The 13,052-nt window shown below is 45.2% G+C and overlaps 1 protein-coding gene across 1 annotated transcript; it reads right to left on the minus strand.

Moving 5' to 3' along the window:
- Positions 1–58: 58 nt before the first annotated feature.
- PARP2 (poly(ADP-ribose) polymerase 2) lies at positions 59–13,052 on the minus strand. The gene is made up of 18 exons (XM_063301465.1): positions 12,684–13,052; positions 12,469–12,590; positions 11,028–11,240; positions 9,641–9,769; positions 9,236–9,306; positions 8,226–8,276; positions 7,681–7,777; positions 7,110–7,185; positions 6,920–7,022; positions 6,671–6,830; positions 6,110–6,248; positions 3,516–3,579; positions 2,103–2,237; positions 1,894–2,021; positions 1,708–1,807; positions 1,514–1,612; positions 1,171–1,295; positions 59–526 (listed from the first exon to the last, which is right to left on the minus strand). The coding sequence occupies exons 1-18, from the start codon at positions 12,836–12,838 to the stop codon at positions 367–369; spliced, it is 2,127 nt and encodes a 708-aa protein (XP_063157535.1). The 5' UTR covers positions 12,839–13,052; the 3' UTR covers positions 59–366.

Raw genomic sequence — 13,052 nt, forward strand, 5'->3', positions numbered from 1 at the left:
TCCAAAGCCATTGACATACACCAAAGAGCGAAGCAACATTTATTCTTTTTATTTAAAAAGATTTCAAGCAATTTGTGTGTTTCTTTTGGAACAATTTGCATGCAGTTGAAGAAAAAATAATGAGAAACTGGAAACCCTGAGGATTAGCGTTCCTTGCTGGCATTGTTTTTGTCCTTCGAAACCCAACTTAGCAGCAGAAATGTAAATTCGAATACTACAAAAGTTTTCTAACTGCACAACAGTCAGTTTCAGGAGTCGAGCTCTTCAACTTCTTGGCTTGAAGGCACTTGACGTGTCCCATCAAAAAACGACGTTGTTCAAGTTGTCATTCTTGTGCAAGTTTTCCCCCCCCATTTTTTCCCCTGTTCACCAAAGCTGTGTGAAATTGAAGCGCACCTTCAGGAGGTACTTCATACGCACCTGGCAGGGATCATAGACAATGAATTCGTTGTAATTCAGAGTATATCCAGGAGACTTTGCTATCCCAGTTTCTACAGCTGGGCCCAGGGGAACAATTGCGCCGTGCCTGGCCAGGAAGGAAAGAGATATCACTGCTGTGTTGAGTGCCCCAGATACAGCTATGCATCCATCCATAAATTCCCAAACTTTTAAAAGGAGAAAACAAAAATGTTGTATCATTCCAGTTAAGCTTCCCCATGCCAATGGCTAGTGTTAAGCCATCCAACAATACAGTTTCTACTTGGTTATCAAGACTGAAAATCAAGCATTTTTGTACATTTTTGCAATGCGGTCTTTCTTCAAAAAAGGGGCATTTTATTCAACAGCCACGAAAGAGATACAGACTCTCACAAAGCAACAGAAACCTCTATGAAATATGAAAGGAATGCAACGTTCTAGCTATGTTACCTTTTTTCTCTGTTTTACAAATCTGTGTTTGCTTGGGGAGGGAGTGTGGAAGTAAGGAGGTCAGTACAGAGCCATGTGCATTCCACTTCACCTCCTTTTAAAACCAGATTTCAGCATTGCTTCCATCCTTCTAACTCTATCTTTGGTAACTTAAACCACACTTTCCTACATTGACAGCAGTCAGATTGCATTCGCTGAATGTTGTGGGAGCGGCAATGTCTACACATTTTTCTAGATTAGGGGGAACCGACTTAAGTAGCAATTTTTATCCCAGCTGTTCCCTTCCCATCATCCCAAACTCACAGAGAGACACAACTGGCCAGAGACGGAGCAAGTTTGCCAAGGCCTTTGGTGCTGTGTTTGCTGACTAGCAGTTTTTCTGCTTCTGGATTGGCCTCCAGCAGTTCATTGCACTCCCCCAGAGCCACCTGTAACAAATACAGTACCGCACAGATGCTGCTTAATAGACAGAACAGGGAAGTGGTCCAACACATGAAAAGCCCTGATGCTCAGTTCAGCCTGGGAGGGGAAATACAGCCAAGGTGCTAGCCAAAATCAGGAAGCCAGAGAGTCAGGTTGCATCTAGGTGGTTAGATGCACACCTGTGGTTCTTATCCCAAACCAACCCACCAAGATGGGATCTCACCTCTGACAGCAGGAGCAGGCCGACGTCTTTCTTGCGAGTGGCAAAACAGTAATTGGCGCTCTTGGAGGACATGTCCGCAAAGTAAATGCCTTTCCCAAACTTGGAGAGGAGAAAGAAGAGGGAGAGAATGCAGACTTGGCTGCTCCCCAACTTGAATGCATCTTGGGTTCAGCGTAGCCTAAGTAGAGACTCACCATATAGCCTGTGATGGGCGCCTCCGGCGGTGCCACACGCAAACCCTGGCTCAGAATCCCTGCCCAGTTACCCAGGCGAGATCCATGCCAGAGCAGCATCCTGGGAAGGGAAAGCAGGACAAAAGGTGCAATTTGGAATACAGCCCAAGGGTAGATTTAGTTTCACCCCATCGGCTCCGTTCTTACCTGTTGGGCAGGTCAAAGCGGAAGGTGGCTTCTGAGCTTTCCTTGTTCAGTTCAAAGGCCTCGAGCAGGGTCATCGTGTAATCCTTGTGGGTGGGAGCATGGGTGGAGAGCAAGTAGCGCTCCAGCACCTGGGGAAGGACATGAAGGCAAGCTGAAATACCACAACAGTTCCATTAGGTTCTTGCTTACTTGCTTATTCAGCTACACACCTGGAAAACGTGGCTGTCCTTCTCCAAGGGCTGAAGCTCACAGCCGAGACTCTGGTAGCTCCGGTCCAGAGGGTGCTCCAGATCCAGTTGTTCTGATTGCACATGTTTGATGCCAATACGGATCTCGCTGAGAGCCTTGAGGTGGAAAAGGAAGTCAGCAGAGAGCAGCTATCACAAGTGCAGGGTTTTATAGGACAGCTTCCTTCTTAGAAAGCACCCCTAAACACTTGAGTAGGCATTTGGAGGGTTGCCTTCTGGATGTGGTGGGAGTTGGAGTCCAAAACACATGGAACGTGCCAGGTTGGGAAAGGCTTGGTTGAACTAACACTTTTCTATATTGAAGATTAATAAAGCTGGATGGCGTCTTGAGGACATCAAGTCCAAAGCCCTATTAATTGGACATTCAAATTAAAACATCCCAGAAAGATTGTGTCCAGTCTCCGCTTGAACCCTTCCAGTGAATAAGTGGAACTCATAAGCCCACCAATTCTTTGCCTTATTGGTTCCACGGGATCACTCTTGACACTCAACTGGAATCTGTCTTCCTGTAACCCAAGACCATTCTTCCATATATGCTCCTCTACACAAGTTCATCTTTTCAGCATTCAAATCTCTCCATTAGGTTGAACAGGAGTAAATGAACACACAGTCAAGTCTTTGCAGCCTTGAAGACTGACACATTTATTATGGCATTAAGGTTTGTGGCATTCAGTCCACTTCAGTCAATGCCATCAACCAGCCTACTGTGAAAGAAATGCCCCTTCTCTCAAATAATACTGCACGTATGACTAAACTGCGAAAACCATTGCCAATCAATTTGGTTGCCTAAGTGCCACAAGATACTTGCTGGTTCTTGTTCATCATGGTGATTACTTTGGAAATTAAATGATATGGCAGAACTGTTCAAAAATGAAGCAGGGAAACTGAGGATCTGCAGAAAAGCTTTTCCTTCAACACCTGAGAGCTGCTTTAACTAGTCCCATCTGCCTGAAATAATATAAGCTAGGAACTTGCATCTCTTATCCTGTAAAAGAATTTAGAGACAACCTTGGTATGAAAGAACCATTAAGGAGGGACTTAGAGAAGCAATTACATAGTCCAAAAGTGGAAGCAAATATGAGGAAGAAACTCAACCCCAACCCCACCTTGTTTTTATTAGTGTAAGGAGGGACAGAAAGAAACTTGAAATGTTTTTCAACATTGTCATTATCCCCTACTATAATAAAGCAGCATGACTGGAATTCTGCAGTGTCTGTCTCTTGACTCAGTCTACCTTGAATAGCCAACATCATGCCCTTCACCTCATTTTCCAGTTCAGCGCAGGAGCCGAGGAACTATTTATTCCCTTGATCTTAATAGACAGTCTACCCACCACTCTTCTCTCCTTGAGCAATTAAATGTGACTTTCCTTACCTCCAGTAGCTGTGCCTTTTCTTGCAGTTCTTTTAACGTCTTTATTAGTGGTGGTGTTTTCAGCCTGAAAAGGGGAGGGGGAACAAGGACAAACACTTTTATGGTTTTGCACTACAAAGAAGACTCGCCCATCAATGAAGATCCTCCTCAGAGAGGTGTTTGCCCTTCAGAGGTTGGGGAGGTAGCAAACACAGGGAGGACCTTTTCAGCAGTTACAAAAACCTCTTAGACCAGGGATGGTGGTCCACAAGCTGCACATGGCTTGGCTTCAAGCACCTGATGAGACCACCAACATCTAGTGGCAAGCGAGAAGAACCTCGGGAGACAAGAGGAAGAGCTGCAGCCAGGGCAACAATCTGACAAGAGAGATACCAATCACCGAAGGTAGAGAAAGCATGCAGAAGGGACCCTCCCTACTTCTCTGGGGCGTAAAGGCAAGGGAGGCGAGAAATGTTTTCAGATTTGCAAGATTCTGTTACTGCAACCTTAGAAAAAAAGCAGTGTTAGTACTCATGGTTTTGGTTTCCTGTCTGGGCCACCTCAAAGGGCTGACACAAAATGACTGATTTTCAGCATCCGAATTTTGGTGGTGGGTTTTTTTTTCTTTGAAAATTAAGGATGGAAAAGGAAGTGGGGTGAATGCTTCAGTTTCTACCTCTAACCCCCCCGGTGCTCTCTGGTAGATGACCCAAAACTATTCTGCCACGTAGGGCCTCTGGGGAGCATGGTGTGAAGATATTTTTAAGGGTGCAAATGGAACAGTTTGCCTCCCAGAAATTTCCCAATCATATGCAACTTCTAAAACTTTTTTTTAAAATCCATTCAATCGGGTCTGATTCTCGGAGACTGCCAGGTCTAAAAAATGGGTTGGGAAGGAAAAAACAGTCTCACCCATCTTTCTGGTGGTATGAATCTTTTATCTTATTTCGTTGTTTGATTGTCGCTGCCCAGAGTCATTGAGAGTTGGGCGGTATACATGTTTAAATAATAATGATAATGATAATGATAATAAATAATAGGAAGGGGGAGAATGGTAGTTCCCAACATCTGGGAGAATCATGCTCTTTTCTATATGCTAATTGTCCAGAACCAACTACTCTATTATTCATGAATTCCATCCAGTCCTCTCAAATATTTATTGCTGCATTAGTTATTTTAGAGAGCCAGTTTTGTGTACAGTTAAGGCTTCAGGCTAGAAACCCGGAGACCGTAAGCTCTAGTCCCTCCTTAGGCACAAAGCCAGCTCGGTGACCTTGGGCGAGTCACTTTCTCTCAGCCCTAGGAAGGAGGCAATGACAAACTATTTCTGAAAAACCTTGCCAAGAAAAGTGCAGGGACTTGTCCAGGCAGTCTCCCAGAATTGGACATGTTTGAACGGATTAAAAAAAAGTTATTTTAACTGCTTTATACTGTACCTACTATTCGTTTTCTATCTGTATCCTTTTTTGCCATGGGTTTTGCTGTTTTAATCTCTTTTAAGTTTGTTTTAAAGCTCAAGAGAGCAAAGAGATCAATTCAGCAACAAGTAACAGAGTTTGCAAGGACGTTAGGGAGGGAGAGGGGAGAAATCTCTCCCTGCTTGGTTGCTACACAGAAAGAGTTAAAGGAAAACCAAAAACTGATTTTGTCACTCAAATTTAACTTGTCAGGCTACGGCAAACAGCCAAAGGTTGGGAAGATCAAACCTTGAAGAACCAGTCAGGAGAGGGAAGATTCCCCTTTCACGTGGGCTCTTAAGGGGCACTCTGTTTTGTCTTTCATGTGGTGAAAGAGTATTTCTCTTCTGTGGCTGGCTGAAGCCGGTAAGAAGTCGCCCACCGAAGTTGAGTTGGAGATTGGCTAGTTATACAGCAAGATCAAGATGGAAAGCTAGATGCAGATTAGGATTTGTTCTTTGTTTTATGGACTCTAATCTGAGTTACACTTTTGTTTTGCATGGGTGTGTGTGAGGAAGCTGTGGTCTGAATCTGCAGCTTCAGAAGCCATTGCTTATCTCTCCTTTTCTTTCTTCAATTCCCCTCTAGTTGTTTACACTTGATATACCTGGTAAAAACTTGAATTCTTAGTGAATCTATGGCTCTCGATTCTGAAATGAATCAGATCTTTGGCACGTGCTTCTCTGCAATTGGTTAAGCTACTACGGAAAGGATAGAAAGAGGTTGCTATTATCCCCAGACTAGACTAGCAGAGAGATAATCTCTGGACACCCGTTGCAAGAGCACACAATTTCTAACAAGCGATTACTCCCATAAAACTTAACAAGCTCTATTTACAAGCTACGTTGTTCTAAGATACCTTAAAGCTAATTTGAAGCAAAAGGGTACCCAGCAAGTTTATAGCTAAACGGTAGCGTTCAATTAAAAGTTGACATCTCTGCAAAATTATAGATAGATCTGAGTGGCAAAAGTTTAGGCTGGGGAAAGTACATAGTCCATTGTTGTCATTGATCAGAAAACTGGCTGAGAGATGTAAACAGCAAAGAGAATAGGAACAAACAACAGCTACACAGAAAAGTGTGAGAACAGAGCCAAGAGAGAACTATTTTTTTCTTTAGACAACTTAGAACCCCAAGATGGGGAATCAGCACTACTAACCCAAAATCATGGGGGATCCGTGTGTAGAATTCATTGCAAGCTAACAGCAGGGCAGGGCCAGTCTGACTTTGCTTCAGACATGCTTCCACCTTCTGTAATGACCGGTACCCTGCCTGGATTTGTTCAGCTGTCAGCTTTCCTGGAGCAGAGGTGAAAAAAGTCAGTTGGGTTAAAGGTAGGCAGGCAGTTTAAATTTCACAAAGATCCACCTATGGAATTCAGTGGTGCAGGACTTCCTATGATCTGTCTCCTACATTGGTGCTCACACAAATACCCTGCTTAATCACTGAGCGTCGAAAACAGGAGCCGTGATCCTCCTTAACAGGAGTGTTTATATATGAGCTAGCTGCACCCCGTAGTTTAATGCTGCTCTCTGTTTGTAGCTGGCTCTTGCAAATGCTTGTTTTGAACGAGCAGGTTTTCCTAAGCAAGGGTGCATTTTTCATTTCTTTTAAAAAATGATTTCACTCTACTGCCCTTTCTATGTTAAAAGGAGGTTCCCTTTTGCCGTGCTAAGAAAGTGACCAACTAGGATAAGAGTGACAAACTAGGATTGCGTACCTAGTGGAGCTTTTCTGGTGTCATACTTCATCTCTATCACCATCTCCTCCATAGTGCGAATGTTACATATCAGCTCTACCAAAGCCTGCATCCGTGGGTCCAGCCGGGAAACTGGCTTGGGACTGGAGACTGTCTTCTCAGGGACGGCTTCTGAATTGTTCTGGCAAGAATGCAAAATGAGGGCTTATGGGCAGAGTATCCTCCTGACCTCTAAGCTGCCTCCCTGCTCTTTCCCACCTAAAGTCTTACAGTATCTCTGACTTCATAGTCCAGATGAAGAAGATCATATTTGCCTGCAACCTTCTGGAAGCTAGCCCGCTTGGCCCATTCATTTTTGGTTTTGTCCAGGAACCTACGAGGCAAAAAAAGAAGTCCCGTTCAGGAGAAGGGAGGTGTTGTGTGGGATAAGGACACCGTCAAGAGTTTTAGAGGGACTCACTTTTTGGTGAAGACATCTTGGGCTTTTGCTAAATCTCCAGCACAATGCACGAGGGAGTGCTGACCAGGCTTACCCACTAGGAAGTAGAGAGAGATGGAATGAAGGAATGAACGAATGATCAAAAGGACTACTGCAGGGTATGTGAGGTGAAGCCACTTTCTAGAACTCAGAAAGGATCAAGAATTCCGGAAGAATCCAAGAGCTTGATACATCATGAGTCGCCAACATTTCAATCGTTTTTCAAAAAAAGATCTTTACGATAACTGCTACAGCATTATTGGGAGTGAGTTCCTAGATCGGTATTTCTCAGCCCTGGCAACTTTAAGACGTGTGGACTTCAACTCCCAGAATTCCCCAGCCAGCATCCACATGTCTTAAAGTTGCCACGTCTTAAAGTCCACACGTCTTAAAGTTGCCAAGGCTGAGAAACACTGCCCCAGATCCATGATTGCCAGATGGACTAGGACCCTGATTTTTTAATTTTTTTTAAAAAATTAAGCCCTACTCCTGTTCCAGGTTTGTCAGCTCTGCTCTCACCTCCTCAATGACTCAGTTCCTTGCCCCAACTCACCACGCCCCCAGCGCATCCAGACGCTGTAGTTCCGTGCATTATCCTCCTCCAACAGCTGTATGAGATAGTATTTGTTGTTGTTGAATTGAAGGTTTGTCTGGAGGGAGCCAAGATGACAAAAGCAGGGGGTCAGAAATAAGGCAACATCTAGTTCCTTTTCCATTCCATCTACTTGTCTCCTAGGTGTCTTCCTAACAAATACCTACGAAAGACCAAGCTTTCATTCAACTATTTCTCCAATCTGTGGAACCAGCTAAGGGGGTGGGGAGCCCAAACCTATCAATAAACCTCATCTACACCGTTGTAGTTTCTAATTCTATCTTCCCTGCCTCTCAGGCCAACTCAAATGGTTCTCCCCACTGTTTTGTCTTCCCGATGATCTTGCTAAGTGCAAGAGGCCCAGAGACAGGGCTTGTCGGAGCTCAACTGGTGAGCTTTGTGACTGAATCAAGATATGAATCTAGATCTAGATCTCCCCAGCTGACGTCCAACTCTTTCAACCATCCAGAATCTCTGACTGGAGAAAGCAGGTTCAGCCCACTCACCTGGTTCAACATCACATTGTAAATGTCATCTCCTTCACAGTAAACATGAGCCTTTAGAAGGTGCAGAAGGAAGGAAAGAGGAAGGGAGGTTATTCAAAGCAAAGGAATAAAAAAACAAAACAAAACAAAAAACAAAAAAGGAAAGCCTCCTTTAAGCTAAGCTTGCCTCCTGGTGACTTCATGAAGACAACCGTGCAGTTTCCTTGGCCAAAAAATACAAGGGGTATTTGTATTGCCGTTGCTTCTTCCAACTTCACAGTCTGCCCTGCGGCCCTAGCATTCCCTGTAGGTCTCCATCCAAGCACTAACCAACCCAGACCCTGCTTAGCGTGCAATCCCAGACAGGATGACCAGGCCCTGCCATTTGCTATGCTAAAATAATCTTATGTGAGTCTTTTCCAGACTACAGAAGTCTTCCCCTTCCCCAAGCAGATGGTATCCCACCATGTTGGATTTCAACACCCGACAATCCCAGCAAGCAAGGTTAAAGGGCTACTTTATGCTAGTGACAGCCACCATGAGGAAGTGGCTTAAGGAACCTCATGGGGCAGCCACAGAGCGACACCGCCAGCTGTCTGCAGGAATTGGTGATCCTCCTCTTTCCGCTGCCAGTGGCTTTTCTGCAATGACCATTGCCCATGTAGCTTATCACGGCAGCAGTTTCCATTAAGGGAGAGCAAAGACAGAAAACCACGTCCTTGGGTCTCTCAGTTCAATCCACTGACCTGTGCCAAGATGCCACTCCTTGCTTCCTTCTACCTTGTACCCTTCTACCTTGGCAACATAAGCTGCTTCTTCAAAAGGGGTGGCCTTCAACCTACAAGGCAGGCATTGCTAACCTCAGATGCCAAGCTCTTTCTAAAAGCATTCTCGTGCCGCCTTGGCAAACTTCCTGACGACACTGCCAACTTGTTGCTGACCGAACTCTGCCTAGACTGATGGGCAGATCTGACCCCAACGTAGCAATTCTTCTATTCTCAGAAAGGTCATTGATGATGCCAATGACTTACTTTTCCCAGTTTGGCTGTGCACTCTGGGTCCACAGGAGCTTTTCCCTTCACTGTCAATGTCTTCACCGCCTCTGTAGGTGAAAAAAACAAAGTGGGCCAAAGCAGGGTCAGCCTCGTTACACCGAACAGAGGTGGCATTTGGCTACAAGGAGCTTATGTGGGCATCCTACAATCTTGGCATTAAAGAAAAAGCAGGTTTCTACTTCTTAAGTTTCTAGTGTCTCTGGGCTTAAAACAAGATGGCACTTAATTAAAGGGATATTTCAGCAACTCTAACTTCCTATGGGATTCCTAATGGCAGCTCCTATTACCAACCTCCCCATCCTGGATACATTTCCCAATCAGGCTGTTCTTTTCACCACAGTGTCGCGCACTGACCTCTAAACTCCTCTTCTTGGCACTTACCCACACCATCTCCCTCCCTCTGAGATGCCGGGGCATCGAATTCATTCTGGGACTTCTTAGCAGGAACAGCAGTTCTGGCATCCAACTCACTGCTGTTCAGCTGGGATCCTCCCTCAGCCTCTGTTGCATCTGAATCATGAAAAGAGAAAGGTGAAATGGGACACGGGGTGTTGTGGTTTCAATTCATATGTAAAAAACAGAGGGGAGGGGTCCTTGTGGCCAAATCTTTGCTTGCAGATTTCCAGGAGTGACAGGGTCCAGCTGAAGTTCTTCAGTTCAGTTCCCAGCATAAATCAGGATGAATCATCATGTGATGGTGCAAAAGTATACTGGGCTAAATCAGATATTCCACCACATGATGCTGTCCAGGTCTGTTAAGACTCCCAGGGAAGTCTGGGAGTTATAGGCTGAAGAGAACTGGACTGAACCAGAAGGAGCAAAGCAAATCTATGTGGGTTAAGCTATCTTCCCATCTTCCTGAATATATACATTTCCAGCTGTAAAGGTCTCAGATGTTCTCAATGTACAAATCAAACAAGATCTGACTTAACAATCAAGCTGATTCCATGTTACAATTTAAACAGTCAAAAGGAATCCATCTGATTTGAAGTTCCGATTCAATTCAGGGAAAAAAAGGGTGTGCGGGTCTACTTAAAAACCCTCCAAATCTTCAAAAGCAATCCAAAACCCCGAACTGGAATTGATATCAAGTTGGTCAGGGAATTCTGGGAGTTATAGTCCACAGACCTTAAACTTGCCGAGATTGAGAAATGCTGGCCTAGGAGGCTCTGAACCCCTCCCATGTGCTCCAAGAATATGATCGATCATTATTAACAAAGATACGAGAGCCGGTGTGGTGCAGCGGTTAAAGTTTTGAACTAGGCATGGGAAACCTAGGTTCTTGTCTTTCCTCAGGCATGGAAGCCAGCTGGATGACCTTGGGTCAGTCCCTCCCTGTCAGTCCCACTAAGTAGATCAGACCAGGAAATCAACTCCAGAGGAAAGCTAAAACTACTTTTATTGAGATTGGCTATAACAAGGTAATTGGCTGTACCTCCTCCCCCTTATACTCCTGTGAATGAGGGAGGTGTCTGTCTGAACCTCTTCTAATATTTTCTGTTTTTTTGTGGAATTCAGACATGTTTCTCCCTGTGTTGCTTTGGTAATGGAGCTTGCATATCTCCATCAAGGTACCTTTCTTACTTTTTACACTCTGAACCCTTATCAGCATCAGGCCTTGTGGCAAGCCAGCCAAAAAATAAAACTCCTTCTTCCATTATGCACTGAACTGATGTGAGGGCAGTGTAAAATAAGTGCGCCTTGCAACCCTGTGGGACGAATGCCAGGAACAATAACATTATGCAAGATACATCCTATACGTGGGTACCCAACTCCCTGCATTCCATCTGACGTTCAAAGTTAGTCCGCTGGTTTATCTGCATCATGCGAGCCGTGTCCAGCTTGTAGCGTGTCCGGCCGACTGTAAAGTCCACTGTGGGCTCCCGGTGGCCGTTCTTGGCTGCCTGTAGATCCAAGCAGATGGCAGCAGGGTATGGAACCCAGGCGCCTTCTTGGTCTCCTTCCCATTGCCAGACAAAATCTGCACCCATGTGGTGTTGGTGACCAAGAGGAAAGAGGAAGAAGAAAACATTATCAATATAGGAAGTCAAGGCTAAACGTCTCCCAGGGGCTGGGGAGGAAGAGAAATGGGGAATCACCTTGTCTGAGAGTTAGTCTCCCATCCAGACCTGACCAACTCTGAACCTGCTTAGCAACCATGGCCTATATTTAGATCTGAAGCAGGCAGGGTAGCTTCTGATCCAACTGGCATTTCTTCTCCATCTGCTACCTGATTTTTAATGTCTCCTTAACTTAAGTATCTGTTTTCCTGAGCCTGAATGGCTACCCTGACAGCCCTGGGTGGCTTCTGGAAGAAGCAAGCAAGACATAGACAAAGGAAGTCTGGACCAGATACAAAATCCCCCCACTGCTTAGCTTCAGATTAGTATCAAACCCTGCTTCCACTCCCCATTCCTGCTTCTTCCTAATTCTGGCCTAGCTACTGAAATGGTTTCAGGGAACAATAATCAAACTGCCAACATAGCACAGCAAGGGTACTATTTAAACCATTTCCAAATTAATATCATTAATTTGGAAAATAATGTTCCATTCTGATGTCCCTTCTACAAATGTACATAATTTTTTGCAACATACTTTGTTGAGCAGGATGGTATTGGACGAAAACCTCTTCTGTTAGTGGAGGTTTAAAGCTTAAAATATCATACAGCTTCCACCTCTCATGTTAAATTGAGTAAGGTGTATGAGAGAGACTAATGATTATTCACAATGGTAACTCACCATTACTGACAATCACTTCCATTGGTGGTAGCCCCTGGCCCCCTGGGCTTTGAAGCTAAGCAAAGTCAGGCCTGGTTAATATTTGGCTGGGGGACCAAAAGGAAATCTCAGGACCATAAGCTAGACCGAGAAGTCAAAAAACATCTCAGAAGAGGAAAATGGCAAGTTGTTTTTGTTTTGTTTCAGAAAACTGGCAGGGTTATATTTAGCTGAGTCAGACTTGAAGACTTCTCAGAAGAGGCTCAGCAAGTTGCAGATCCAGAGAATCCTCCTGATGGGATGGCAAGTCTCAAGTAGGGAGTTCCAGCTGCCTGTCAATCAAAACCCCAGTGCCAGATGTTCCCTCACAATTTAAAAACCTCCCAGGATTATGAGAATCAAACAGCAGGGACAGACAGGGTAGACTCTGGCATTCTTGACCTACAGAGCAGAATTCAAATGCAATAAATAACTTCGAAATACTAACTTACATGATTCCTGATCCCAGACAGCTGCACGGACACAGCTCTCCTGACCTGTCTGCTTATTCCATTGCACCATCCTGCACAGGTCCACGCAGTCCTCCCCTAAATCTTCCAAGCGCTTCCGTGCCCTGCAGGGAAGACAGAAGCTTGCATTGCAACCTTCCAATCAATTCCAAGCTACTGTCTTCTCCTCCTCCTCCTCCATCATGGAGCCAACTTACCGAGTTGCTTGGCACAGGGCCTCGCCATGTTCAGGTGGGAACACCTGCCATTTGCCGTCACTGATCTCGCGCTCCCAGCGCAGCTCAGGCTGGGCCCCCGCATTGCTGGGCTCTCCGGTGGGCTGGGCTCCAGGGGCCTTTCGTTTCCCTCTCATCCCTAGATGGCAACACAACACAGCTAAGTGGCTGGATTGCCAATTCAGAGCCCCCAACCTGGCACTGAAGATCAGCTGCAACCATCACCCCATTTCTGCAAGCATGAAGACGGGGTTCCTTTCTCTGCCCCCTCCCTGCAACCTCCTGGGGCATGTGTGCCCAGCCCTTCTTTGAGATGCTAGTAAGGACCACGGATAAGCTGCTTTTCCTGGC

This window comes from Candoia aspera, chromosome 4 (genome assembly GCF_035149785.1).
Source record: "Candoia aspera isolate rCanAsp1 chromosome 4, rCanAsp1.hap2, whole genome shotgun sequence".
In the NCBI taxonomy this organism is placed as follows: domain Eukaryota; kingdom Metazoa; phylum Chordata; class Lepidosauria; order Squamata; family Boidae; genus Candoia; species Candoia aspera.